This window comes from Heteronotia binoei, chromosome 6 (genome assembly GCF_032191835.1).
Source record: "Heteronotia binoei isolate CCM8104 ecotype False Entrance Well chromosome 6, APGP_CSIRO_Hbin_v1, whole genome shotgun sequence".
NCBI classification, from domain to species: domain Eukaryota; kingdom Metazoa; phylum Chordata; class Lepidosauria; order Squamata; family Gekkonidae; genus Heteronotia; species Heteronotia binoei.
In genome coordinates this window covers 66,836,823-66,863,237 of record NC_083228.1, presented here as the reverse complement: position 1 = coordinate 66,863,237, position 26,415 = coordinate 66,836,823, and the positions used below count along the sequence as shown (strand labels likewise).

Below are 26,415 nucleotides of genomic sequence, written 5' to 3'. Positions count from 1 at the left end.
GTGGCAGACTGTGAGCATTCGTGAGTCACGGCTCCCGCCTTAAGAGATACCTCGGATCTCAATACTGCCACAATTTTTGTTAGCTTTAAGGTGCGACCGGTGTCTCGCTCTTTCCAGTAATAATGTTAAAATCAGGGGTACTTGATGCTGAGTAAATATGGGAACGGTTAGTCTGGAAACGTGTTTACAGAACCGAGATATAGCTGCAGCCTTGACGTCCTCCTGTCTGACTAGTAAATCCCGCAGGTGGGGTATAAAAGCGTTTGGAGTGGAAGGGCAAGGAATTCTCCAGACTCGTCCTTTAAAAAGTCAGCGTGGGGGTGTTTGTTTTTGCAATATAATTTGGGACAAATACGAGGGGGGGAAGGGGAGGGGGAAAGCTGCGACCCTCTCTGGGAATTCTGCATTTCATAAAGGTGCTGCAACAAGAGCAGATCAGTCAAAACGGACTCTTGAAAGTGCCTTATTGACTGATTCGAAAATGTCCTTCACGCGAGCATAGGAAGGAACAATTCTACAGAAAACGACGCAAGAAGTCAAGGAAAATGGCTGGCATGCACAGCCCCTCCCGACATTGGGGGAAGGCTGCTGCGAAGTTTGTGAGCGATCTCCTCCAATCGCTTTGCTTCTTCCGCTGTAAGGGCGGGGCGATGCCAGTGGCCTAAGCATGTGGGACAAGTAGGGGACTGTTTGCAAACAACTCCGAGCAAGAGAGCGAGAAGGATGAGTGCTGCTGCGTGCCAGTTTTGTTCCCACAACCTCTGAGTAGGAGGTGGAAAAGTTTGGCTTCCTAATATTTTAAGTGGCTGGCAGTTCAGGTTGGTAGCCGTTCTGTTCAGCAACACTGTCGTTGTTGCTGAAGAAAATCGAGCGAAATAAACGCACTCGTTTCTAGATTCTAGTCCTTCTGATTTATGGGGTTTCATGCAAGCATTGTTCGTTTCCAAAGAATTTCGCGGCATTCGGACTCCTTTTTTAAATGTTTAAAGTCGAATGTTTTATAATGGTCTGAAGTAACTTCTGTTGAAGGGGAAAGACGCTTACTGCTGACTTGTTTAGTGTTTCAGGTAATTTCAGTTCGACTTGCTTCAGGCTTTGCACCTGGCGGATAATGGCTGTACATCCTTTCGAAGGCCCGATCCTATGCACGCTTGGGTGGGAATAAATCCCGCCGCTGTGGTCAATGGGCCTAAGTGCATTCCAATTTTCAGCCTTACAGCTTGAGCTGGTGCGTGTTTGCTCAGAAGTCAGCCCTACAGAATGAAGTAGGCGTTATCCTTCACCCCAGGTCATTGTACACTGGATTGTAGCCTTAGATACATTGTTTGATTACGGAGGAATAAAGTGGGTTGAAGAGGGCAGTTAAATGTTTTTAGGTTTGCGAAACATTTGTGGGGCTTGAGGCATTTATTTGCTGTGGTTACACATCTTTTCACCTATGCTTCTCAGGGTTTGAGACAGACTTGAATGAACTTAAGTATGATCTCTTGTGATTCCTGTTTTCCTTTGCTCCAGTTAGGGCCTATTTAAGCGGAGAGGAGAGGTCCACCATCAAGTATGGGCCTCATGAGAGTGACTAGTTACAGCTGTAACCAGAGATAGTAGGGTTGTTCACTGGCCTGTAGAAAAATGCTCTGCCCTTTTAATTCAAACTTGCTATGTGTTCGTGGACAACCAAGCTTTTCAGGACATGGGGATATAACATCACCTGGTAAATAACACCTCATTAAGACTATTAAAAGGACAGGTCATTCCCCACCCCCTCCCCCCAATTTAGCAGTCCCAGATAAGAAGTGAATGGTGCACTTGCATAGATAGCCCTGTGGAATTTATCTTGGAAGCACTTTTGGTGATGTTTCTTTTGTTCATTATCGAATTGGTCAAGAATATTTTCCCAAAGTCTGACTGACTCAACTTGTAGCATGGCTTCTTTGAGTCAAGGGGGGCGGGATTGGAGCCCTTTTCTTTGCATAAGGTACTTTGTAATTAGATGATCCAGAACTTGAAATGGACCGTGTGAACTTTGGCCCTTTTCAAACAACATGGCTTTGTGATTCTTCAAGAAAATAGCAACCCAATTTTCTTCTCTTCTACTTGCTGGGATTCAAAATTACAACTTACAGTGCTTTGTAGAGTTCTATGCAACACTTCAAAGAATACCTTGTGGGAACTGGAGACAGTGAAGTGTTTAGGGCACTGCTGATGTAAGCACGTAAAATTATGCTGGTCCTAGTCATTGCAAGATTATTTCTGCTTCCTGATTTATTCACAAGGGAAGTTTCACTGGTATGAAAGCAAAAAAGCATGCTTGCAGCCCCCCTCCTGAAATTCCAGTTGTGTATTAAAATAGAAACAATAGTTTTAAAACAGAATCTTTGGCTACAATTTTAAAACCATGTTGATTTGAAGCTGCAAAAAGGAAAGCAGGAGAAAGTTTGCTTTATCATCATCTTCTAGCCTTATTAAGTTTAGCATATGGTGGCCAACGTGCAGAAGAGATGGTGTGGTTTGTGACATGCCTGAATGCCAACCAAAGGAGACAGCAGGACAGGAAGAAAGACTGTATATGTATATGGATGGCAGTAGTTCATACTTTGGATTTTATTTGTGGTGTATTTTACCTATGATAGACACTCTGGAGATAGATTTGTATGTGGAAATGTTATAAAGATGCAGGAAAACTGATGTTAAAAAATCTTTCTTCGTGTTCATTCTGGATAAGGTTACTGATCTTTCTTTCCCTGATTAGGGCTCCTGCGCCTAGAGCAGCTGGATATTTAGGAGGAAAATCAGCAGTAGATATTTTTTCAATATTGCATCAGCATACTGAATTCCAGCTTGTTGTGCTGTTTTTAAAGGAAAAGTCTCCTTGCGAGGTGAAAGCTAACATCTATTCTGAGGTGTTTATAGGGTAAAAACTGTGTGCTTGTATGTAAATTATAAATCACTGGGGCTCAGGCAGGATTGAACTGGATTAATACCAGCTAGCTATTAGTGATTTGGAAGGACAAGTTTTTACTGATTCCAGGGGGGCAGCAAATCTAGCCTGTTGTAGCAGAAACCAACAGGAGCCCTGAGCCAGTTTTAAAATGTATAGTTTTATTCAGCAGAAACTTTAATGGATTAGAACTCATGTCTTCAGGTGCAGCTTCTCAGTATGTATGTTTAAGCTGTTGATGTAGAAACATTGCCTTTTGTCAGTGTACATATGCGGATGTCCAGATGTGAAGACAACATAGGTCAGATGTGCATTACTTGTGGAAAAATAATTCCAGACTCATAACAGGCTGAACTATTAGTTTCCCTTGCAGAATATAAATAGAACTCTACTGAAAGGGATGCATGTGTAGACAAATCAGTATACCATCTCTTTTAGAGATGAATTGCAGGTGCAGAATGGGATGCCATAGCTATCTCTTTACCCCAAGACAGCCCTGGGAACTGTATCCTGGGAAAATTAGTGGAGTACATCAGCTTTCCTTGCAAGAGACTGCCAGTAGTAATGAATTAGCATCCAGCCTTCTAATTAGGGATGGGTGTCTAGCATTCAACAGGAGTGTGCACTGTGTAATTAAAGAGGGTGGTTCCAGTGTACTTAGAGCAAGCAAAGCAGGCTGATTGGAAGGTCAGAAAGAGGTCTTTTTCAGTGGGTGGAATGAAGTTAATATTTAGTTGTGGGCACGCATTCTTGTGCTATCTTAAGAGTGGCTCCTCAGCTACTGACTAGTTCAGTAAACTTACATGGCTTGTTTACAGTTATGTGATTTGCACTTTTTGCTGCAGTTCTAGACACCATTAGAAGTAAATTCCATTGAAATCACTGGAGCACTCTAGATGAAACTCAGTCAGGATCAGACTTGTATCCTCGTATGTTTCTGTGTTTTGTAGAGTGCAGATTCGAATCTGTTGTCTTATTAATTAGAAGAGGGTGTCTGATATCTTACTTCAATAGTGTAGGAGTTTGTCTAACTTATGGCTTTATATTTGGACAAAATCACCAAATCTTTAAGCATTGCTTTGGGAGCATAAGGGATACCATGCAGAACAGCCGATATTTAAACCGTTAATTGATAGAGCTTGCTTGTGTCCACCAGTGCTCCCTCAAAATTGAGTTAGGGTGAGCTAGCTCACAAGTTTTTAGCCTCTGGCTCACACATTTTTGCCTTAGCTCAGGAAGGATGGCCCCAGAGCAAACTACTTTATGCAGCGTTCACAACTATGCAGCCGCTCCTGACTTTAATGCCAGCAGCTCACAAAATAAAGTTTTTGCTCACAAGACTCCACAGCTTAGAAGGAGTATTGGTGCCCACCTATAGTCTAGCCACTTGTAACACAATCTCCTTATGGTGCAATAGAATATATATGTTGCTGTTGACATAAAATCTAGTCAGCCTCCTTACATTACTTGTCCCAGTGTTAAGAATAAAATATTTTCTCCTCCAGTTTAATGGAGGGGGGATTCTGCTCTTTGGCCAGAAGCACCTTCATATTTGTGTGCTAAATAAATAATTAGATATTCAAAGACACATAGATCTCCACTTATATTTCAGTTTCTTGTGCTGCATCATCCTGTGTATGTCCATTCAGAAGCAATTGGGCTTATACTAAGTAAGTCAGAAAGGGTTGCAACTTGACAAATAATAAGCAATTGTTTTTGTATAATAAGCAATTGTTTTTAAAGTTCTCTCTCCGGCTGAGAAGGTCTTGAACTTTTTAATTTTTAGCAGTACTTTGATTTCAGTATTACATTTTTATAAAACATGTTGGAATCATTTGGCAGTGAAGAGCACTTCAAACTTTTCTTTAAAACCATTTAGGACAATAGCCAATGAAGTGTGGATGCTGCCAGTAACTGTTATGCAAAAACATATTATGCTGAACACTTCTTTTGAGTGATAACTGCTATAAATAGCTTTGAAATGGCATGTTACCTAGCAAGTATTTAACAAGCAAATATTTTGGAACACTACCATGAATTCTAAATGTCCTGGATTGCTATAATGTACTGGACTAACTGTACTGGATTAAAACAAGTTCTAACCTAGCATTTTTAATGATTCATTCTAAAGAACATATGGAAAGTGCTGTCAAGTCACAGACAATTTATGGCAAACCCATAGGCAAGAGATGTTTAGAGGCTTGTCTGTGTCATGACCCTGGACTTGCTTGATGGTCTCCCATCCAAATACTAACTAAGGAAGACCCATGTTTGGCTTCCAAGATCTGATGAGATTGGGCTAGCCTGGCCTGAAAAGTCCTTTAAAAGAGCTAATTGCAAGCATATTCACATAGTGGAGGCTGTTCAGATATGGTGAAACTAAACAGCAGCTTTGCCCCATAATATCCTTCATTTTTTAAATTGACGGTTTGCCTCATGTTAGGAGCCCTGTGGCGTGGTGCTTGTACAGGGGACTGCCTTTACCTCCCCCCCCCCTCATGTTGTGGACTTTGCAGATGCCATTGCCCTGCCGGGCACTCCTGCTGCTGTCAGGTTATAGCAACTTCTGCTTTCCTACAAGTGTGACAAGTTGCACTGTTTTTCCTAAAATGGGGGCTTTCCTCATACTTGAGCCTGTTTATTAGAATCATGATCTTTTGTGCAGATCTTTATGCAATGAACTGTCACTGATAATATTTTGTAGTACTTTGGTTCTAACTGTTGCATGTATGCATGAGGGTGGATTTAAAAAAAATATTTAAGGAAACTTGCTGCCAGCTTCTGGTGAACTACCCTATTGAGTTTTGCAGCATATGCTTGTAATTTAATGGTTTATAGGGTTTTTTTTTAAAATCTTACGCTTAAGCCCAACTCCTCCAGTCCATTTAACACACAGTGATGCTCTCTATGCCATATAAAATCAGTGCAAAGATTTTTTTGTGGGTAATATGCAACTGAAATCAAGTGGATTCATGCTTAATTCAGTATTTGAGTGGAAAGACAAAAATAAGGATGGTAGGGATCTGCTTAGCCTCCAGAGTAGGAATCTGCTTAGGGCTCACAACCTCCAAGAGGGGCCTGGAGATCTCCCAGAATTACCACTGATCTCCAGATGACAGATAAGTTACCCTGGAGAAAATGACTGCTTTGGAGGGTAGAGTCCATGGTGTTATGTCCCCTTAGCTAGGCTCCATCCCCAAATCTCCAGGAATTTTGCATCCTAGAGTTGGCAATTCTATTATAATAGAGAAATAGAGCAGTTGCAGTACCTGGAAACCTTCACTTTCTTCAATTCCAGCCTTATTAGGTAGATGTGGAAGATCTTCAATTAAACCTATTTAAAGAGGCAGCCAGAGTGCAGTGCTGCATATATTTTCCAGAACAAAGTTTGAGTCCAATGGCACCTTTAAGGCCAACAAAGTTTAATTCTGGGTATAAGCTTTCATGTGCATTCACACTTTTTCAGATGCACATTAAAACCTATACTCAGAATTAAGCCCTGTTGGTCTTAAAGGTGCTACTGGACTCAAACTTTGTTGTTACTTCAGAAAAACAGGGCTATGCACCTGAATCTATATTTAGTTGTACTTTCTTTTGAAAGTGTGCAGAACCGGGCTGCCTCTGTATGACCTAAAGCACTAAAATCCCCAAAGTATTAGTTTTGAGGCATTTGTAGATGACTGGTGTGTGTTTAATAGACGAGTAGAAGCCACATCTCAGATTTCGGAAGCTACGCAGGCTCGGCCCTGGTTAATATTTGGGTGGGAGACCATCAAAGAACGTCACGGTATGTACCGTACGCAGTGGCAGGCAACGGCAAACCACCTCTAAACGTCTCTTGCCTTGAAAACCCAACGGGGTGGTGGTGGGGCGCCGTAAGTCGGCTTCGACTAGATGGCGAAAGAAGATCTAAAGTGGGAATCCTATTACGTAACCCTAAAACAGAAAAGTAACCCTAATAAAGATGCTCGTTATGGCTTTCTTCAGTGACATGCTCCCGATAGTTGAAGCATGCCTCCGTCTCTCCTATACACATAATTCTTACGTTCTTTTGCCATCCGTGACCAAAATAGTTTCGCCCAGCTCTTCCTCCTCCCCCTTTCCGTCCCTCCTCAGAGAGAGAGAGGTTTTCCGCCTCCCTCTTTGTTTTGAATATTTCTCCGAGCCGCCTCCTCGTATCACCTGTCCTTTCTCCTTTTTCATTGGCTTCTGCGAGAGGGGCTGGCCTGGCCAATCGGGCTCAGGAGCTCGTGTTCGTGTTGCTGGGCAGAGGAAAACAAACGAACAGGGCAAAGCGAACCGCCGTGGTGGCGGCTGAGGGGAAGCTCCGGGGCCGTCGCCTACGGTAATACGACACGTCCCCCTTCCCTCCGCCGCCGAGAGAGGCTACTTAGGGGCTTCCGCACCCACTAGCTGCCGCCGAGCTCGCTAGAGGAGGAAGCTTATACGAAGTGATTGTTGGGGGGTTAGTTCTATGCCTCCCTCTCACGTAACGTGCCTCCGAACGAAGAGAAGGAGGCGTGCCTGCTGGGCTTGTGGCCTTGCCTCTCCTGAAGAGGAGGGAGGCGCCATCCGTATGGATTTGCACTCCGGTTGCTCTGTTGACGCCCTGCCCCCTTTTGCATTACTTGCTTTAAGTACACCGGGTCTTTTGCCCTAGCTACTGATCGTCCTTATGTAATCAATGGTATAGCTCTTACCGCTTGACCAAGCAAGCCTCCTTGGGGTGAAAGAGCCACTTAAGTTGCTACTCCTTAGGCTGCAGGAACTTCCTCAAGTCTAAGGTTGGATCAGCACCGCGTGTCACTTTCGCCCCATAAAGAGGGTGGAGACACCCATTAGTTAACCACCCTGGTTGTGTGAATACCCAAACTGGTAAAAAAAAGAGATACATGCCCTACCTGGTTACTCTTTATCAATTACCACCAGAACGACAATAGGCATCTAAGAGCACACCTACCTGCTAGCTCACTGCTTGTCAGGCTCTTAACTTGGAGAAACCTGATCTTGGAAGCTTCGTGGGCCAGTGAAAACCTGCCTAGGCTTATTTTCAAAATAGAAAAAAGTGTGTGTGCATTTTCTAAATAAAGATCAGTAATAGTGATTAAATTTCCCTGAGAGCTAGCTTCATTGTTGCTACTGCTTTAAAAATACAACTGAATAAGAAGTTTTAAGGCTGTTTTTGGCTCCCAGTTCATGTGGAACCAGGGCAGGACCCAACAAAACTATGTTCCTGTCATGTGTTAACTGAACCAGTGTTGTATAACATGCCTAGAATCTTCTGTGAAATGCAAGAGTTTGAGGTAGGCAAGTTAATGTGAAAAGTGTTTGCAGAAGTTTGAAAAACAGCTGCCTTACTTGATTTGTTATCTTTTCATCTTGTATCTGGGTAGTCCTTTCCCCAGTGCTTGGCTCTTCTGTTTAGCATTAAACAGGCAGATTCAGGTAGGGTAGCCATGTTGGTCTGAAGCAGCAGAACAAAGTTTGAGTCCAGGGGCACCTTTAAAACTAACAGAATTTTATTAATAGTTATAAGCTTTCATGTGCAAGCACACTTCATCATTATACAGGTAGTTACTTAGTTGCCTAGAAATTTTTGCAGTGTTCTCTCCTTTGGATTACCCCACTTGGTCTACATGATTTCTTTCTCAATCTGCTGCTAGTTCAAGCTGAGATAAGTACAGTATAATACTGTTCTCCTACAGCTCCAGAAGATCCGTAACTATTCTTCAGGAAGTGCTTTGTTTATCTAAACTATTGCAAAACTACTTTTCTTTTTGCTACTAAAAATAGTATTTTAGAATTATGTGATGGAACTGTACCACACTCGATTCTCTCAGCAGCAGGCTGGAAACAATCAGTGTAGATGAACTGGAATAATTCAACAGATAGGGTATTGCCCCAAATTTAGGACAGCTGCCTTTTGTAGTATAATGCTGAAGAATTTTGAAGTATTGTTAAGATCCCACAGATGACATATTCAGTGGGAACAGAAGCATTTCCTAATATAGCTCTACCATGCCCTCTTGTCAGCATTGTGTATAGGAGACCTGTATGAAAGTCCTTTAGCCCAGGTTTAGGTGTTTGAATTTAAGAACTGGCTACAGGATGATTTCATAAATACTAATACTTGGTAGCCCTGTCTGGGTGCATCCTGTGGGTTTGCTGGTTTGATCCATTAGAGGAGTGGTAGCTAAATATCTAGCAGAGGTGATAGAGCTAAGGTATTACTGAATATGTTTAGTTCTGCATTATATATGCTTTCACCCAAGCAATTGGCTCTTGTCTGCTTACTTCTCCCTCTCTCTTGCTTCCTTCTGTATCTCAACTTGCTTTGCAAGGCTTGTTCAATCGCACAGAAGCTACAGAGCAAAACCTTGATTTTCTCCATTGGTTGAGGCTCCTCCCCCTCCTGGTCCCCTGGGAAGGCTTACTTTGCCCAGTTCCCTGGATCCTATGGGAGAAATACAAACAAAGCACCTTTAAGACCAACAAGTGCTAATGTTTTAAGCATTTAAGTTTTTTTTTAAAAAAACAAACAAACTTTAGTTGTGTTTGTTTGTGTCCTTTAAAAAGTTTATCTCTCTGCTACCTAGTCTTAAATAGGTACACACATGGCCCAGCCCGACAAGGTCTCATTTATATCACATCCTGCCCTCATAACAAATGAGTTTGACACCCCTGTAACAGAATGGTGGTCTTTTAGCTGATGTTTTGACAATAAAGAACCTTGTAAGGAGAAATCAGTGTTATCTTTCAGAACATTGTTTCTTCTGATGAAAATGTAATTCTAAGTAAAGTGTTCCATTCTGGTTAATAGAAGGGCATATTAATTTCTCATGCCCCACGTTACCACATTTACACATCCCATATTACGTACTATTGTACTTAGCATTATGGATTAAGTATAAAAAACACTTCGATTGTACAAGGAGCTGTTGTCAGGAGCTCTCATAATTACTTAGAGCTAAAGGACTATTCTTACTGCTGAGTTCTTTAATATGATCTATACAGTATTCTGCCAGCTGTTCAAAAACATTTTTAAAAACATACTGCTCTGTCAACATGTATCAAAAAGGCCTTCTAAACCACAATTTCCATTATCATTTAATGGTCTAATAGCAGGTTCTTCTTTCAGGTTTTACCTAGCCATATAATTGGTAAAAATAACTTCCTTTTTATTTTTAAAATGTGATGACATGTAGTCATCGGCAGATTTTTCATGTTAAAAAGCCTTCTAAAAATTACAAAGTTCTGTAATCCATGACAGCTGCTCAGTGTTTGTAGGCAGATTTAAAATCTTGGAGTGATTGTGCAGTTGCAATACTGAGCTGTAGCCCATCAGACATCTGATTAATTTCTTTGTTCTTATAACGCCAGGTCCGTACTGGCTGCAGGAAGATTTAATAAATAAATAAATATGGTAGCCCTTTCTATGGTGCAGCCTGTGGGTTTGCTGGATTGATTAGAGGAGTGGTAGCTAAATATCTAGCAGAGCTAATAGAGCTAAGGAATTTCTGAATATGTTTAGTCCTTCATTACATGTGCTTTCACCATTTTGTCACAAGTATAATTGCTTTTGACTAGCATGGTGCTGGTGTGTAGGGTTTGTATATGTGACCATGGTCTTAGTGGTTATGGTGTCTTTTTGCAACAGCGCGTGACTGTCTTGCACAAACTGTCTCCAAGTCTTTGTCATTGTCTTTCTCAGCATCCAGGGTAATGTGTTGAAGGGTTTAGTTTGATTGCCATCAGGGCTTTTTTAAAAGCAGGAACGCAGCTCCAGATGACTTGGCAATGGCCTAATATGCAAATGAGTTCCTGCTGGGCTTTTTCTACAAAACCCTGATTGCCATGCTTTTGCATTGTCATCTTAAAGTTATGTTAATTCCTTGAAGAATCATGCAACAGCACATTCCTAGCATACTGAAGCGGTGACATTATAGACTTTTGCTGCCAATTTTTCACATAAAGGACAGCAGCAATTGATCTGTTCTCCGCAATACAAATGGAAAATAGATGTGTACAAGTTGGGGATCCGTGAGAACCTGTAGGGGAATTTCAGTTCCCCATTCTGTCTTGCTTTTCTTTTCTATTTTCTGCAATACCTGCAGTCTCTCCTCTGAAAACTCATCCACCCATCTTTGCTCTCTTCCTTTCTTCTGGCAACCCTAGTCTCCTCCTTATTTGTTTCCCATTCACTGGCACACTTTGTTGTTTCTCCCTTTCTGTTTTTCATCCCCCAACCTTCCTTTTCCCTGTTTGCTCCTCCCTCAGCTTTTCCCTATCTTTTAATTCCCTCCCCCTCCCCCCAACATTAGCTGAGGCTTGGAAGCACTGGTAACACAATTTTAGTGGTGGACATGTGAAAGAGCGAAAAAGTTCTGGCAGATGATACAACAATAAATATCTAAGATTCTGGGATATGACTTCAAGAAAGTAGCAGAGACTTTTCTGTTGGGATTACAAATGGTAAAATTTCCAAAAGAAGATAGAACTTTAATTTGGCACTTGCTCTCAGCTGCTAGGACAATGTATGCGCAGTTGTGGAAGCAAGAAAAAATACCAGAGAAATGGGATTGGATTGTGAAGGTTTTATCATGGAGTGAGATGGATAAACTAACAAGAATTCTAAGAGATTATGATTTAGAAGTGTTTAAAAGGGATTGGAAGAAATTAAGAGGTTATGTAGAGAAAGAATGGAACGTAAAAAGACATTGGACAATTTTTTAATAATGAGTATTAGAAAAAGGTAGAATATGAATTTAGATTGTTATAGTTAAAGGTACTTTTATAAGTGAACTTGAAGTATATAACTTTGGCGGGAGTCTAGAAACGGAGGGAGGGGGGATTAGAAAATATCATATGGGTTAGGGATAGAGATGATATAAATGGATATTGTTACTATATGCTGTTAATAAAACTATTTAAAACCAACACCACAAAATTTTCTACAGCGTAGTCTTGCAAGATCTCAGTGGAATACTTTTATTGAAGATGCAGAGATTGCTTCTGTGATTTTTATTTAGGGAATTGTGGGAGGGGTAACTTTGTGCATATATTTTATATTTCTGCAAACTTAAGTCCTCCCCAGGCTTGTAGAAAAATCTTCCTGTCTATCCCTTGCTCCATTCTCATCTACTTGTTATTTTTGCTTTGCAGTCAGGAATTCCCCCCACCACCATGTGACTGGAGCATTTCTGTGTTTAGCACATGGAACTGTTCTTCTGTCTTTTTCCATACTGACTTATCTTCATTATGAGTGGGAGCTTGAATTTTCTGCATTCTAGCCATCTGCTACATTATATTGGCTTTCTGCCTTTAAAATTTAATGGTAAATTTTAGGTGTTCAGGATGGTGCGATTGCTGTTCATCGATATAATGACATCAGTAAAGATGCATAGATATAGGTGAAATCTGTTTTGTCTTCTCTATAGATCCCAGTAAATAACTTTCTGGAATAACTTTCTGCATCAGAGGTAGTACCAGGGGAAAGCATAGCAAACAAGTGGAACAGATTCATGGGCTCCAAACCCATTGGCATCAGGACCACTTTTATAAACTATTTCTTTAACAATTAGTAATAATGATACTGCTTTTCTTATAGGACTAAATAATTCCATAGCAGCAATATTCAGAAACACAGCAAAATAGACTATGGTTCCAAAACACTTCTGACAAACAATCATAACAACACACTGAGGGAAATAAGTCTCGCTTTGGCAGAATAATAATTTGTGTTGAATTATTGATATAGTGTTTATTTTTCTCCCACCTTTCCTCCAGTGAGTTCAGGGCATCATAGCTATGCTTTCTCCGTTATATCTTTACAGTTACACAGTGAGGTAGGTTAGACAGAGCGAGGTCATAGAATCATAGAGTTGGAAAAGACCTCCAGGGTCATCTAGTCCAACCCCCTGCATAATAATAATAATAAATTTTATTTGTATCCCGCCCTCCCCACCTAGGCAGGCTCAGGGTGGCTAACAATGCAGGAAACTCACAAACACCTCCCCCTAAATTCACAGGATCTTCATTGCAGGTGGCCATCAAGCCTCTGTTTAAAAACCTCCAAGGAAGGAGAGCCCTCTGCCTCCCGAGGAAGCCTATTCCACTGAGAAATTGTTCTAACGGTCAGGAAGTTCTTCCTAATGTTGATCTGGAATCTCTTTTGATTTAATTTCAACCCATTGGTTCTGGTCCTGCCTTCTGGGGCCACAGAAAACAATTCCACACCATCCTTTATATGACAGCCCTTCAAGTACTTGAAGATGGTGATCATATCACCTCTCAGTCGCCTCCTCTCCAGGCTAAACATCACCAGTTCCTTCAACCTTTCCTCATAGGACTTGGTCCCCAGACCCCTCACCATCTTCGTCGCCCTCCTCTGGACCCGTTCCAGCTTGTCTATATCCTTCTTAAAATGTGGTGCCCAAAACTGAACACAATACTCCAGGTGAGGTCTTAACAGAGCAGAGTAAAGTGGTATCATCATATCATGTGATCTGGACACTCTACTTCTGTTGATACAGCCCAAAATTGCATTTTGGTCACCAGTGAGTTTTCTGGTGAGGACCTTAACTACCCAATATATTGTTTACAGTCCATCCCAGGTTCTGTTGTCTAGATATGCTCTGGGAGTCCCATATTGAAGCTTAATTTCCAGGTGTACAGGGATCTGATTTGGATTGGGACTGTGGGACATGAAGAGAAAGGGCTTACGCATTCCACCGTGCTATTTCCCCAACCTCAAATGACACCTGGGAGTTGCTGCTTGCCCTGTAGGGGGAACTTATGTATAACCCATCAGTATATGCTGAACCCCGAAATGATGTACTATGTAGCTAAATCCTGATTTGGGATTTGAACTCAGGTATCCTGAGTCATGATCAGGGGCAAGGGATGGCTTGGTACAACATGCAGAAGGTCCCAGGGTCACTCCCCTGCATCTCCAGTTAAAAGGATCAGGTATGTAGGTAATGAAAAAGACCTCAGGCTGTGACCCTGGAGAACTACTGCCAGTCTGAGTAGACAGTACTGACTTTGATGGCCCAAGGGTATGATTCAGTATAAGGGACTCTAAACACTAGACCACATGGTCTAGTTGCTAGATCATATGGACTCTAAACACTAGACCACACTGGCTGTTGCTAGTACTTACTAACTGATCAACTCAGGATTTGGGAATCCTTTTTTAGAATTTTGTGTAGGTTTAATTTCTTCCTCCTTGTCTGACTTGTTGAGGGATTAATTCATTTTCTGTGTTCATTATTAAGTGGAGAAATTAATACTACATTTCCCTCAATGTGTTGTTATGGTAGTTCGTCAGAAATGTTTTGGAACCATAGTCTATTTTGCTGTGTTTTTGAACATTGCTGCTGTGGAATTATTTAGTCCTATAAGAAAAGCAGTATCATTATTACTAATTTTTAAAGTAATAGTTTATAAAAGTGGTCCTGATGCCAATGGGTTTGGAGCCCATGAATCTGTTCCACTTGTTGGCTATGCTTTCCCCTGGTACTACCTCTGATGCAGGAAGTTATTCCAGTTTCTTGCACCACAGGAAAGCACTGCTGTTTCTACAGCAGATGTGCAGTATTCTACCCATATAACATACTTTGCTTAATAAATGTTGTGTTTCCATCTGGATTTAAAGGAGTGTGGATGCATGTAATGGAATACTCTACCAAAAGGAAAGGAACTATCCTCACAAGCTAGTCAGTCAATTGGACATCATTTGCCTTTGAGAACAATACAAAGGATCCCTTCTAGCAAAAACAAACTGCTTCAAAACAACGTGTATCTCGTGAATGATTGGCTGAGGTAATGCTGAAAAACTCTTTGCTAATGAAGTGTGATGTGGGGGACTTGATGTCATAATCCCACTACTCCACAGTCCTTACTGGGTGAAAGGGAAAGAGAAAAATACATGGGCCAGAGAGTGACTGGGAATATCAATGAGACTACTTAATGGAAAGCTATTCAGGTAAAAGTTGTATTGCATAGCTGATGCTGTGCTAGGATTGTTTGTTTCTCTCATGAGAGTGCTATAGTCAAGGTAACTAACTTAAATATGATTATACAAAGCATATGGATGACAATGATGCCTCTTTTTACTGAATTTCCATGGAGTAAAACATTAGGAGAGCAGCAGGTGGGAAGGAATATAAAGCAACAGGAATTCATAAAGTGAAGGATTTTTCTGCTTTTGAAATTATATATTTGAAAATAAGTGAAATACTTCTGGTTATAGCTTTTTCCAGTATTTTGTCAAGGCAGATAATATACAAATTCAGAAAGTAGGCTTCATGCTCACAAAGTACTTAAACTGAATTAGCACTAAATACATATTGGTGGTAAGGAACAACATTTTCACTATGCATGTTCTTTTATATTGTACATATCATTTATATATTATACATGTGCAAACATTGAAGTTAAATGAATATTGAACTTAAAATAGAAATAATAGTGATCTGCATTAAAAGGCTGTTAAGCTGAATGAAATAAAGTTATATTACTATTATAAACATATGAAGATGTCTGGCTCTAAAATTAAATTTACTGTCCTTAAGAGTAGGTGAATTGGTTTTGGTTAAGGCTGCAACCCTAAAACGTACCTGGAAGTAAGCCCCATTGAATAAAATGGGGTTTACTTCTGAATAAACATGGGTAGGAATGCACTGTAACCTTTTAAAAAATTGTAACTCACTTTTGAATAATAGGAAAATTGAGATTAGATCCATAAGTTCTGTCTCACCCTATCAAAGAAGTCAATACATTACACAATTTAAAGTCTCTGCAAGGTTCAATGAATATAATCACGCTAAACATTCTTAACTTGTTTCCCTATTCAGAACTGAAAGAAAAACATTAGAAAACCATTTATATTCAGTTCAGTTGAAATACTGTTGAATAGCAATGGAAATAGAAAATGAGCAGACAGACAACATCAGCTCTACTGGTAAGAAATTTAATATAATTAAAATAACAAAGAGTGCTGTGGCATTTGAAGCCTAATTTAAATGTTTTGGTTGCCTTCTGTGATTGCATAAAAATGTGTCTTCATAGCACATGGAAGAAGCATAATGTTTGAAGTTCCTTACTACATGTATTTCTTTGATCATATGGAAGAGTCTCCATGTGAGTGCTAATTTATCTTGGCAGTGGGTGATACTGAAATGGAAAGACTATACATAATACAGTCAAAGTGATTCACTTGGTGATCAAGTTTCAAATATTACTGAAGAACTGAAGCTATCTTACGCTGAATCAGAGTCATCTTTTTTGACTGGAAGCAATTATCCAGGGTCACAGGCAGAGAGAGATCTTTCTCGACCCCTTTTTAGATCTTTCAACTAGTAATGCCAAGGATTGAATTTGGGACATCTTGTGTGCAAAGCATGTGTCTTGACATAGATCCACCACTACATTGTTTTTATCATATAATGTGTGAATTATAGATTGACTAGACTGAGTCCGCTTGCAGAGAGGGTGGGATATAAATCTAAGGTAAATAAATAAATAGTTTGTGGTGGTATGAGCTTTCATAAACAAGAGCCTTCATCAGTTACATAAAATGTACCGAGGAAGCAACTGAGTTGAGTTCACACAGGTTGAAAGACAGGCTGATAAAATAAAAGCTGATTATCATAACTAATTACTGAAGCACTAACAGCGAAGCATTAACAGTGAACATGGTACATATCCATATGCCGACAAATCAGCTTTCTGTAGTTGAAAGAATTTTCCATAATCCTATTCATGCCACATAAATGTTAATTTTTGTGCTATTACAGTTGTAAAGCATTTTGCTTCAAGTGCATAGATTTATATATTGTGGTGTAAGACTGAAGTTGAATGGAGACTGTTTATTGTTTTAAAATTGTTATCACAGAGTTATTTATGATAATATTCCTGGGAAAGAGTATTATTACACAGCAGTACATTTGTTGATTTTAGTAACAAAATGATTGTAAAGTTTTACTTACTTTACAATGCATGTGCCACTTTCCAGTGCATTGAGCTGAATTCAGTGTTTTCTAAAAGCAAAAGGCATGGAATATTTTTCACCAGTTCCCTCCACTTTCTACAGACACTCCCCTCCCCAGATTACCCTGTGCTGTTCATTAAGGTCCCTATTACACAGGAGCAGCATGTGGGAAAACTCAGTGGACTATACCAGAAGGGCGGAGGCATGAAAGCTTTCCCTTGGCAGAAAACAATCTTGGAATGCAGCCCATGCAGTCAAAAGCAATGCACGGTAAAATTATTTAAACCACAGTATATCTTTAACAGATCCAAAGTATAGTAATAAAATCCCTGTCATCTTGTACCACAAAAATAGACAAAAACACTACTTTTCAGGCATCCTGACGGACTGCCTAAAACTATGCTTTGTGTCTGTCTTTGCTAAAAAAAGTACTTCACAGTGCTCATTTAAGCCATATTACAAAATAAAATCATTATTGTAATAGGGGATGGGCACAACCTGGCCCATGAACCAAAATTTGGCCGATTCAGAGCTCAGGACCCAATGTTCAGGGAAGACACCTTTCCTGAACACTTACCGGACTATTGGCTGGTTTTGTTCCGCTGATTGGCTCCAGCCTTTTAAATCTAACAACTGACTGGCGGACCTGTTGAGGTATTACGTTTAAATGGCTGCAAGCCATTAAAATCCTGTGTTTCACTCCTCCCCTTGAGGAGGAAGTGAAATTGACATGTTAAATGGCTGCCAGCCATTTAAATCTTAACAGCTGACAGGCGGACCCACTCAGGTGTTAGGTTTAACTATTTGTGAACTATTAAACCCTTTGGTTTTGCTCCCCCTCCCCCCCCAAAAAATGAATGGGAACACAGCTGAATAGTTAAATGGCTGACAGCCATTTAACCCTTCCTGGGCTCAAATCCCACCATGTTTCTCCCGGCCGTGGCCAGGAGAAAGGAGGAACTATACTCGCTGGCTTGGTTCAGGTGGGCCCTTTTGACTCAGTTTTGAGTCAAAAGGCGGGCCAAGCCACAAACTGCTGTTTTTAGGTTCATGCCCTTTCCTAACATTGTGATTACAGTATTTTAAGACTGTACTTGTTTCATTGCACTGTATGGTTGGAGTTTAACAGTGCAAAAAAGAAAGTTTTGCTATATTTCTAATATGGTAGCTTTTGTCAGGTTACTTTTGCAGCTGTTGGTGAACCTACTCCCATCCTTTTGCTCCTCCTCCAATCAATTTTGCAGATAGGATAGGAGAGTTAAATATTTTAACTTCTGTTAAAAGCACTTTTATCTGTTTTGATGTACTGCTATGGAATGTCTCAATTTGTGTCACTTTCAAAATAACTGTCAGTCAGTAACAACACTTTTTGTGTCTTTTTGTCTTTGAGAACTGGAAAATCTAAGCGACACTCCATTTTCTGGTGATGAAGAAAATGGTGGAACTGAGGAAATAAAACCTGAAATCAATGGTAACTGGATCCCTGCAACGTCAATTAATGAAGCTAAAATCAATGCTAGAGCAAAAAGGAGGCTAAGAAAAAATTCTTCCAGAGATTCTGGAAGAGGAGATTCTGTGAGTGATAATGGAGAGGCACTAAAAAGTGGAATTGCTGTGCCAACAAGTCCAAAGGGGAAATATCTGGATAGACGATCTCGATCAGGAAAAGGTAGAGGCCTCCCAAAGAAAGGTTGGTGCGTTCAGAGTTCGCAGCAAACCAAAACAGTATGTTTGAAAATCAATAACTTTGGGTTGGGTCTTCATTTTTCTTTTTCTATCTGGAGTGTTTTTCCCCCTAGTTAGCATTCCAATGTGTTTCATATTTGTTTTGTAACACTGAGAAGGTTGACACAATGGAAGTTTGTGGTGGAGATGGACTAAGATCTTGGAGACCCCAGTTAAAATCCTTATTCTGCTATGGGAGACCTCTGATTAAAGCTCACAAATGCTCAGCTGATTCTACCACACAGGGTGGTTGTGAGGTTGCCTTGGAGAAAGGGAGAAAAGTTGGGTATAAATGAAAATTATCCAACAGTCTTTGTCCCATTTTAGTCTGGCTCTCATTTTTTTCTCTTAAACATTTTTTAAGGTGGTGCAGGAGGGAAAGGTGTTTGGGGAACACCTGGGCAAGTATATGATGTAGAGGAAGTGGATATTAAAGATCCCAACTATGATGATGACCAGGTAGGAAAATTCTTAGTGTGCTGTACAAACTGACCTTATTTATGTAATTTAGCCTGTAATTAGAACCTGCTCAGGCTGCTTAAAGTAAGGAGCAGTCTCTTATACTCTCCAATCACTATGCCACTGTGGGGCAGAGCTATGTGCACAGCTGCTGTGGCAGTGACTTGTGTTTACCTAGAGCTGCTTTATTGACAGTTATGTATATCGGGTGGCCAACAGTAGCTCTTCAGATGTTTTTTGCCTACAACTCGCATCAGCCCCAGCCAACATGGCCAATGGCTGGGGCTGATGGGAGTTGTAGGCAAAAAACATCTGAAGAGCTATCGTTAGCCACCCCTGATGTATATAGCTCTCTTGCTCTGTCTCTAAGATTAGACCGATAACCATAAGACTGATTTGTATAATTTCCACAATATTCTATTATGTAACCTATATACAAATGGCCATCTGACAGCAAAGCAGATCCTGTGAATTTAGGGGGAGGTATTTGTGAGTTTCCTGCATTGTGCAGGTGGTTGGACTAGATGACCCTGGAGGTCCCTTCCAACTCTATGATTCTATGGTTCTGTACTGTTCATAGTATAATTGTTAAAAAGTGATGACACTGTTGTAGTTTTACATATTGCTGTGCTGATGGACTAGATTCCAGGCAGGCACCCTGGATAGCCCCACTCCAGGTGGGACCTCTTATCTCCAGAGTACAGGGATCTATTCCCTTGGAGAAAATGCATGCTTTGGAGAGCAGACTCTATGACATTACAGCCCACAGAGGTCCCTGTCCTTCTCAGGCTCCATCCCCAAATCTCTAGGAGTTTTCCAGCCTGGATCTGGCAACCCTAGGTGGGACCATAAGTGAAAGCATCCAGGAGCAAGGAACATGGGAGTGTTTGCAAAGGAGTAAGAACAAAACCAGTGTGCAGAGTAGGGACTGGAGGAGTTGGAGCTTCTTGCCCTTGAAAAATTATTCAGAAGCTCTTGATTATCTTGGAGTTTGCACTTGGCTTACTTAAGTCTTGATAAAACTTACTTTTGCATATAAATATTTCTGCTAAGAAAAATGTGGAATGTGTAAATGTTTCATCAGTAGAACTTCACAGGCTGCTTCAAATTTAGTTCATTTCATTGATATAACTTGTAGCTGAATTAACTCTGCCTCAAACCTAGTGGCTGCATGTTAAGCATCTGATAGTCAGGAATGAGCTGCATATGTTTAGGGACTTCCATTTTGCTAAGTGCACCATGGGGCATTCCCATGTGTGAAGAATTCCACAAAAGATAACTGAGTTATTCTGCTGTAGCAAAATGCAGTAAATTCATAGAGTATAACAAGCCTCTTTCTGTCCAGACCTTTGATTAAAATGCAAGAATGAAATAGTCATTTGAGTGCTGTTTTCCCTGCAAGGAATTTCTTGGAAAGCACAAAAAAGCTTCCTGTCTTTGGGGCTTAACATTGAAGTTTAGGATATGAGATAAAGCCTAGTGCAGGGCTTATCATGTGCTGCTCAGTGATTATGAGCCTGCCTTCACAATTGACTTGTCAGTTGAGTAGAACAGCAATTTAACTTCTGCCTGAAGCTTCTCCTGCCTATTTCTTAGGCATCTTGATCCACTCCTCCTTGGGAAAGCTGATAAAGAGCTTCATGGTTGATGGATTGCATCACTTCTTTTTCATGTTGGCTGTGTATTGGGTTTTTGTTACCTTCATCCAAGTAGAAAATATGAGGGTTGTGGGTAAGAGCTAAGACCAATGATTGGAGGGAGAGGATTGTATGAAAAACCTGAAACTGTCTGAGTTGCTTCTTTGCTTGTCTGACTGGTGAACTGTAAATAATAAACTGCTGGAAACACTGTGTGAGATATTAAGCATCTTCATCCACAACTGCAGCTGTTCAGTACAGCAGGATACCTTTCCTCATTGACTATATAGAGCAGTTAGAACTAATGATCTGTAATAATGTTGCAAAGACATCACTGCTAACCATCTACCTGCCAGTACTGAAATGATGACTGGAATTCCTGAAAAATGTAGTTTCCAGTGGAGCCATGCTTAAGAATGACTCAGGGTTGTTTTTTAGAATGTAATAATTTCTGTCTTTTTTTTTTCTAAACAGGAGAACTGTGTCTATGAAACTGTAGAGCTGCCTTTGGATGAAAGAGCTTTTGAGAAAACATTAACTCCAATAATCCAGGAGTATTTTGAACATGGGGATACTAATGAAGTTGCAGTATGTCTTGTATTCTGTATTGTTTGAAATTTTAGGCAATGATTAACAAGATTTACTTTGCAATGTAAGATCCATTGATTAGGTCTATGTAGGATTTTGAATAGACTTAATTAAGATAGCTCTTCTGAATAACTCTCTGAGGGGGTGTGGTACATAGGCCCATGATGTTTCTTTTAAAGGTTCTCTTATTTAATAGTTTCTAGAATAAAAATAGAGTACTACACAAAAAACCTGGTATAAAATGCACAGGTGGATCACAGCGATATCTACTAGATCAACTTATTCATAGACCTACAGACACATAGTGAGCTTTCAGACTTCAAATGTCTCTTCTTCCAGGACAATTAGACCAAAATACAAATCACAGTAGGTGTCAGGCAACTTCATTATCAAATTAAAAACTCAGTGCAAACCTCAGTTTACTCAGAAATAAACTGTACTGACTGCCACATAAGGGTGTCATTGAATGCAACGTAAGGGTGTACAGGAGTGTCTTAAAGACAATTTGAAGACAATGTGATCAGTATCAACATTCTGTCATTAATGTTCTGTAGAAGAGTTTTATATCATGACTTTAAGCACCTCCCTTGCAAGATTGGAATCTAGACTGTTACCTTCCATATTGGAGTTCCAAAGAGTTGTGAGATAAATTTGTCTCTTTTTCACAGGAGTTTACTTAACTTGCAAACATCTGTATTTTACACTGGTTCATTATCAGTCCTTCCTGCTTACTTGATTCCCCATCCTGTTTACAGGGCAGGATACAAAGACCACAGTACTTTGAAATAAAATAAAAAGTTTTACTTCCCATATTTATAGGAGATGCTGAAAGATCTGAATCTTGGTGAAATGAAATACAGTGTACCAGTGCTGGCAGTATCACTGGCATTAGAGGGAAAAGCTAGCCACCGAGAGATGACCTCCAAGCTCCTTGCTGACCTGTGTGGGAAAGTAGTTAACAAAAATGATGTGGAAAAGTCATTTGACAGGCTTCTCCGAGACTTGCCGGAATTGGTTTTGGACACTCCTAGAGCACCACAGGTTTGTTTAAAATATCTGTTGTTAAAAATAATTGTGTTTCAGTGATAACCACTGTTATTTACATGTATGAAAGCATTTCATAGCACTGATATGCCTGGAAGAACACATGTACTGCTGTTTTGATTGCCTCAGAGGAAAGCAGTAGGACAATGTCTTTCATTTTGGTGACTTACCATTACTTGGGTTTTGATCATCTTATTGTTGATCAGAGATCACATTCTCTGTCCGTGGAAGGTACCTTTAGATGGGTTGTGCCAGTTCCTTGCTCCATGGGCACCACATATGCAGATTTCTTGCAAAAGCTTCTGCTGTCCTAGGAGGCTCTCCTCCCATGCCCTGCTTGCTGTGTGGCTGGGCAAGCTTCCACATCTCTCACCTGGTTAAAGGAAAGGAAGACAAAATGCCAATAACAGCTGAAAAAGCAGCATCAGCTCCATTTGCCTCCATCTCACTAGCAGTGGTGACGGGGGTGGGGGGGAAGCTCTCAGATGGAATGCCCCCCCAGGCGGCAAATGAAGTGGAGCTGCCACAGCAGGATAGCACAGCAGCTTCATTCTCTGAAACAAGCTTCTGTGAAAGCAGAGCCCTGAAACAAGCCTCTGTGAAAGCAGCCAGTGCTGTTTGCTCCTTCCTCTTCTGTTGGAGTATCAGCAAGGATGGGAAGCAGACGGCAAGGCCCTCTCCCCTTTCCTGCTCTGAGACACACACAGCTCACCCAAACCAGTGCCTCTCATCCTGTTGACATTGCAAGACCAGGAGGACCTGGCAAATATAAGCACTGAGAGGGGCATCTCTCCTCCCCCCCCCCCAAGTTTGGCCTTGGAAAGGGAGCCCTAAAGTAATAGGAGGCTGCATTTGCCTTCAGAAGGTGGTTTTTCCTTTACTGCTTTCTCTCCATATCCCAGCCATCCTAAGGAATGTGACTGGTACAAGTGAAATATATGGATGGTTCTCCACATCTGCATTAAGAGAACAAGGGCCTTCAGATCTTCAGATGCCTTGTTTTGTCTCCTTACCAAATACTGTGGGCTAGAAGGCCATAACCAGGTGATCAAAGCTTGCATTTCTGTGGCATAGAACCATAGAGTTAGAAGGGACCTCAAGTGTCACCAAGTCCAAATCCCTGCACAATGCAGGAAACTCACAAATACCTCCCCCTAAATTCACAGGCTCTTCATTGCTGTCAGATGGCCATCTAGCCTCTGTTTAAAAATCTCCAAGGAAGGAGAGCCCACCACCTCCTGAGGAAGCCTGTTCCACTGAGGAATCACTCTAATAGTCAGGAAGTTTTTCCTAATGTTGATCTGGAATCTCTTTTGATTTAATTTCAACCCGTTGGTTCTGGTCCTGCCTTCTGGGGCTACAGAAAACAATTCCACACCATCCTCTCTATGACAGCCCTTCAAGTACTTGAAGGTGGTGATCATATCACTTCTCAGCTGCCTCCTCTCCAAACTAAACATCCCCAGCTCCTTCATAGGACTTGGTCTCCAAACCCCTCACCATCTTCGCCGCCCTCTTCTGGACCTGTTCAAGCTTGTCTATATCTTTCTTAAAATGTGGTGTCCAAAACTGAACACAATACTCCAGGTAAGGTCTTACCAGAGCAGAGTAAAGCGATACCATCAATTCGTGTGATCTGGACACTATACCTCTGTTGATACAGCCCAAAATTGCATTTGTCTTTTTAGCCACCGCATCACACTGTTGACTCATGCTCAGTGTATGATCCACTAAGACCCCTAGATTCTTTTTGCAAATACTACTGCTAAGACAAGTCTATCCCATCCTATAACCATGCATTGGATTTTTCCTACCTAAATGCAGAACTTTACATTTATCCCTGTTAAAATTCATTTTATTGGTTTTAGCCCAGTTTTCCAGCCTGTCAAGGTCATCCTGTTTCTGTCTTCTACTGTATTTTCAACCCCTCCCAATTTAGTATCATTGGCAAATTTAATAAGCATTCCCTCTATTCCTTCATCCAAATCATTTTTAAAGATGTTGAACAAAACAGGTCTCAGGACAGATCCTTGAGGCACTCCACTTGTCTCCAAGAGAATGAGGAATCATTCACTAGCACTCTTTGAGTGCCATCTGTCAACCAGTTACAGATCCACCTAATGGTAACACTCTTATAACATGAAGCGTATTCCAGCACCCATTCTATGAGAATGGCCTCTTTCTTCTGCTGCCATTTCTACCAATGCATCCATTGCAGAAATCTGTAGGGCAACTACATGGGTATCAGCTCTGGTCCAGTCCTGGGCCAAAACTCTTTGTTTAAGGGTGATAGAACACAAAATTACAAAACCCTGGGGTGCGACTCCTCACACACTAGTCTGGTAGTCTGTCACCAGCCCTTTAGACCATCCCGACAATTAGAAGCCGAAGGACAAGCTTCCATCATTGCTGGGTCTAAACAAGAAAGTCAACCCTGCAAGGTAGACTTGCAGAATGAGTTTCACACAAAAGCAAATTATTCTGGCAGGTAGTCAGCCAGTTTAGGCTCTGGATTTAGATTGAGGTCACATTGAAGGCAAATAACCACAAAAGTAAATTAAAATATATTATTAAGGTGCAAGAATATTTCAAAAAGGGAACAAGCACTGTGAGGATAAAACAAGACAGGTAATAATACATTGGTTCCACATATCAGATGTTACCATTCTTACTAGAAGGTTCCAGTAATCCAAAGTGGCTCCCTGTCTCCGGAGTCAGTATAGCCAGGAGCTGACTGGCTCTCACAAGCAACATTAAAGATGTCCAATGTGAGTGAACTGATGACTGCTTGTCAAGATCTCAGACAATCACCATCCGGCTTGGGAACAAACCTTCTTATGAGTAAGAGACCCATGTGGCCTCAAGCCTAAAATATCAATAGGAACCCTAGGTGATGTATAGCCAATTTTAGGCCAGTAGCAAAGCAGATGACCTAAGTGGTGGTCTGACTAGGGGGAGAATAAACAAAACTATCTGCAGCTAGGTGTGGCTCTGTCCCACATACGCAAATTGTAGACCTTAATTGAATGGAATGTGGTTAATTAGAAGCTGGTACCAAACATCTTACTCCTTTCTGCAGCTGGGTGTTATCTGCAGTTTCACAAGGTCAGCTTGCTCTAGCATTAGCGATGTTGTTTCTGAACTCTATTAACAAGCAGGCACAGTTGAAGCCTGAACCAAACTTTGAAATAAAAAGCCTGTTTTTGTGAGGCACTGCAGAATAGACCTGTTTGTCTCAATTGAGGCAGAAGAGTTCTTCATCAACGTTGCTCCTCAGTGATTTATCTCCTTTCCATTGTTTTCCACCTGGACTAATAGAGCTTTTCAATATCCCTTAAAAGAATACCATCTTCCACTGATGGGAGAACAAAACACTGGATTTACCATGAGAGTTCCTTTTCATGAGTGGATTGGGGAAAATATCCTTTCGTGGCCTAGTTGGCAGAGGAGGAATTACCTAAATCAACAGGGAGGCTATCTGGGATTGATTTAACCTGTCCTTAAGGCTTACTGTAGCTCTAGTTACACGTTTCCAGGGACAAGTCAAGTCACCACCTATGCTTGCTACACTAGAGGTGGAATGGACTTCCTCTGAAGCAGAGGTGGCCAAATTTGCTTAACATAAGAGCCATAAATAATGAACATCAGCTGTTTGAGAGCCAGAATGCATGAACAAATACTACACGCACATTTTTATTAAAACTCTTAATACTGGACTTGGTGGCTCAGCCAGCAGCTTCCCTCCCCCGCATTCTCACTTTTCTCCCAGCTCTTGCACTCTCATTCCCCGTTCTAGGTGTCTGGGTGACCTTTGTGGTGGAGAAGAGCTTGCAAGCCTGCCTATTTCCCCCTCTTTCCCTGCTTCACACACATGATGGAAATAGTTGCCTGCCTATGGGTCAGCACTCAAAGGCTGACTGAGGTCCTGATGCCACACACACTTACTCAAGAGTAAGCCTCAACCTCTGGGAGTTGCACAGTATAAGAACTGCATACGGCTCCTGAACCACAGTTTGCCACCCCTGCTCTAA

The 26,415-nt window shown here is 41.0% G+C and overlaps 1 protein-coding gene across 4 annotated transcripts in view; it reads left to right on the top strand.

The window, feature by feature from the left end:
• The first annotated feature begins 370 nt into the window (after window positions 1-370).
• Window positions 371-26,415, top strand: part of PDCD4 (programmed cell death 4) — a 40,186-nt gene continuing 14,141 nt past the window's right edge. For 2 of the 4 annotated variants that reach the window (XM_060241668.1, XM_060241664.1), the window contains exons 1-7: window positions 7,121-7,283; window positions 14,595-14,761; window positions 15,796-15,902; window positions 18,322-18,621; window positions 19,021-19,115; window positions 21,227-21,340; window positions 22,160-22,381. In XM_060241668.1, coding sequence (XP_060097651.1) covers window positions 15,860-15,902; window positions 18,322-18,621; window positions 19,021-19,115; window positions 21,227-21,340; window positions 22,160-22,381 — 774 coding nt within the window. In that variant the 5' untranslated portion in view covers window positions 7,121-7,283; window positions 14,595-14,761; window positions 15,796-15,859. Of the gene's footprint in view, window positions 1,068-7,120; window positions 7,284-14,594; window positions 14,762-15,795; window positions 15,903-18,321; window positions 18,622-19,020; window positions 19,116-21,226; window positions 21,341-22,159; window positions 22,382-26,415 lie in introns of those variants that run through there. The other 2 variants (XM_060241665.1, XM_060241667.1) reach the window with 2 other exon arrangements.